Source organism: Musa acuminata, unplaced genomic scaffold (assembly GCF_036884655.1).
Source record: "Musa acuminata AAA Group cultivar baxijiao unplaced genomic scaffold, Cavendish_Baxijiao_AAA HiC_scaffold_1077, whole genome shotgun sequence".
In the NCBI taxonomy this organism is placed as follows: domain Eukaryota; kingdom Viridiplantae; phylum Streptophyta; class Magnoliopsida; order Zingiberales; family Musaceae; genus Musa; species Musa acuminata.
Genome location: NW_027021291.1, coordinates 938,989 through 942,718, shown reverse-complemented (window position 1 = coordinate 942,718; position 3,730 = coordinate 938,989). Strand labels below are relative to the sequence as shown.

At 58.8% G+C, this 3,730-nt stretch overlaps 1 protein-coding gene across 1 annotated transcript; it reads left to right on the top strand.

Annotated features, from left to right (window-relative positions):
- Window positions 1–676: 676 nt before the first annotated feature.
- Window positions 677–3,730, top strand: LOC135666202 (uncharacterized). The gene has a single exon (XM_065177773.1). The coding sequence runs from the start codon at window positions 677–679 to the stop codon at window positions 3,728–3,730; it is 3,054 nt and encodes a 1,017-aa protein (XP_065033845.1).

Here is a 3,730-nt window from a genome sequence, read left to right as displayed (position 1 = left end):
AGCCACTGAGCGGCCCCACCACGACGACGCCCTGGTGATATCGGCCAGGGTAGCCAACGCGCGAGTGAGAAGAATCATGGTCGACACGGGGAGCTCGGCCGACATACTCTACTTTGGCGCCTTCCAGAAGCTGGGCCTAGCCAGGGAAAATTTAAGCCCGATGTGCTCGGCGCTCACCGGCTTCACGGGAGATTCGATATCACCTCTGGGAGCCATTACCCTACCTCTGACTCTGGGGACCCCGCCGAAATCAAAGACTGCCATGACCACTTTTCTAGTGGTCGACCTTCCCACCGCTTATAACGCCATACTTGGTCGGCCGACCCTCAACAAGGTCAGAGCCGTCGTCTCGACCTACTACCGGACCGTCAAATTCCCGACACGGGAGGGAGTCGGGGAAGTCACCGGAAGCCCCCAAGAGTCCAGGCGCTGCTACCTTACCTCCGTCTCATTGGGCAAAAGGACCAGGGGAGAGGCGCCTCTAGAAGATCCCCGGGAGGCAAAAAAGCCGGCCCCTCACCCAGAGCCGAGGGGGTCCACTGTTGACATCCCCTTACGGGAAGCACGGCCGGATCAGACGGTCAAGGTCGGATCAGAGCTGCCCGAGTGGGAACGGGAATAGCTCGTCGGTCTTCTGCGGGAGAATGCCGACATCTTCGCCTGGTCTCCATCGGACATGAAGGGAGTCGATCCCAAGGTCGCGGAGCATCATCTCAATATCCCACATGACGCCCGTCCGGTAAAGCAAAAGCCCCGGCGCCACGCACCTGACCGGCAACGTGTCATACAAGAAGAGGTGGACCGACTCTTGGCGGCAAGCTTCATAGAAGAGGCCAAGTATCCTCAGTGGTTGTCCAATGTAGTTCTCGTGAAAAAACACAATGGAAGCTGGAGGATATGCGTTGACTACACCAGTCTCAATGATGCGTGTCCTAAAGACTGCTACCCCCTCCCGAAGATCGACCAGCTGGTCGACGCGACAGCAGGGCACGCGCGCCTCTCTTTCATGGACGCCTATTCAGGATACAACCAGATCAGGATGGCACCCGAAGACAGGGAACACACAGCTTTCCTCACCGATCAAGGGATATACTTCTACAAGGTCATGTCGTTCGGGTTGAAAAACGCCGGAGCCACATACCAGAGGACGGTAAACAAAATGTTTGCCCCCCAAATCGGGAGGAACATGGAAGTCTATGTGGACGACATGATTGTGAAAAGCAGAGAAGCCGGAACACACCTTGCCGACCTAGCCGAGACCTTCGCCACGCTACGCAAATTTGGCATGCGGCTCAACCCCACAAAGTGCGCTTTCGGCGTCACCTTCGGGAAGTTCCTAGGGTTCATTGTACACCAGAGAGGAATCGATGCCAACCCAGAGAAAGTACAGGCAATAATCGATATGCAGTCCCCCCGGACAGTTAAAGACCTGCAGCGACTCAACGGTAGACTTGTCGCCCTGTCTCGCTTCCTCGCCCGATCGGGCGATCGTTGCCTCCCTTTCTTCAAGGCGCTCAAAGACCCGAAGAACTTCCAATGGACATCGGAATGCGAGGAGGTTTTCAAACAGATGAAGCGGCACTTGACCAGCCTCCCTCGACTCGCTTCCGTCATTCCCGGCGAGAAGCTGGGACTCTATCTGGCGGCCTCCCCGCACGCAGTTAGCTCTGTCCTCGTCAAGGAAAGCTCCGGCACACAACTCCCGATCTACTACGTCAGCCACGTCCTGAAAGGACCTGAGGAGCGTTACACGCCGATAGAAAATCTCGCACTCGCCCTGGTGCTCTCGGCTCGGAAGTTGCGCCCCTACTTCCAGGCGGACTCGGTGGAAGTCGTCACCGACCAGCCTCTTCGGCAGATCTTAACAAAGTTTGATGTTGCAGGTCGGCTCCTCAGATGGGCGGTGGAGCTCGGAGAACATGATATCAGCTACGTGCCCAGAACCGCCATCAAGGCTCAGGCGGTAGCCGACTTCATCGTGGAATTGACTCGGGTGGACAAAGACCTCGAGCGAACTCCTGAGGCTTGGACCCTACACGTGGACGGCTCGGCCAGCTCAAAGGGTGCCGGAGCTGGGCTGGTCCTTCTCGCTCCCGACGGACGCTCATTCGAACGTTCCCTCCGCTTCGGGTTTAAAGCCACCAACAACGAGGCGGAGTACGAAGCGCTCCTAGCCGGATTAAGGCTGGCCCTCGAGATGCAGGTGGCCGCAATACACGTCCTCACTGACTCGCAACTCGTGGCCGAACAACTCAGCGGTGGATACGAAGCTCGTGACGCGACCATGGCCAAATATCTGGCGCGGGTAAGGGATCTAACCACGAAATTCCCTTACTTCACATTATCTAATGTTCCGAGGGAGGAAAACGGACGAGTCGACGCGCTCGCTAAGCTGGCGTCAAGGCGAACCCCCGAAGCATGGCCGGAGATAGAGGAGCTTCCCGCTCGCGCCATTGAGGTAGCAACCACGGCCCCAGGCGGCGCGCCGACCACGTGGGTGCAAGAGCTGCTGAGCTTCAAGCGAGATGGAACCCTCCCTCTCGACGAAGTCGCGGCTCGGCGTCTGCGCCGCACACACGCGTGGTACACCGAGGAAAGTGGCCGGCTTTACAGACGATCCTTCACCTACCCCCTACTGAGGTGTTTGGAGCCTGACGAAGCCCAGACCGTCCTGGCTGAAACTCACGAGGGGATCTGCGGCGAACACATTGGCGGGCGGACCCTGGCGCACAAGATACTACGCCAAGGCTACTACTGGCCAACCATGTGTCGAGACGCAAAAGCTTACGTGCAGCGGTGCAGCTCGTGCCAGCAACACACCCGCGCGCCCCGACAGCCTGCGGTCTCCCTCAGTCCCATCGACTGCGCATGGTCGTTCGCCCACTGGGGACTGGACCTCCTCGGCCCCTTTCCACCGGCCTCTGGGCAGTGGAAGTATATAATCGTGGGAGTAGACTACTTCACAAAGTGGGTCGAGGCTGAGCCACTGGCCACGACGACGGAACACCAGATGGAGAAATTCGTTTGGAAAAACCTTGTGACCCGGTTCGGGTTGCCCAGAGCCATTGTCACCGACAACGGACCTCAGTTCGCCGGCACGAGGTTCCGGGAATTCTGCGCCGGTCATGGCATTCAACTGAGGTTCAGTTCGGTGGCCCACCCTCAGACGAACGGGTTGGCCGAGGTAACCAACCGATCCATCCTGGATGGCCTCAGAAGAAGAGTGTCCGCGGCCCGATCGACCTGGACGGACGAGCTCCCCAGCGTGCTGTGGTCACTGCGCACCACCCCCAAGGCTGCGACCGGAGAATCCCCCTATAGCCTGACTTTCGGAACCGAGGTCGTCCTACCGCCCGAGATGACTGTCGCTACGCTTCGGACGAGGAGCTATGACCAGGAGGCCTCGAACCAGGGACTTCGCGCCAACCTCGACGTGCTCGAGGAGCGACGCGCCGATGCACACCTGAAGGCCCTCTCTCACCAGAGAGCCGTCGCAAGGGTCTACAACAGAAAGGTGCGACCTAGGCCAATCAGGTTAGGCGATCTGGTCCTACAAAGGGCCGAAGTCAGCGACCCAACCCGAACGAGGGGGAAGCTGGCCCCCAAGTGGGAGGGACCTTACCGGGTTACCAGCGTGGTTCGACCAGGTACTTATCGACTCACAACAATGGACGGTTCCTCCCTGCCGAGGACATGGAACGTCCAGAACCTTAGAAAGTTCTTCGTCTGA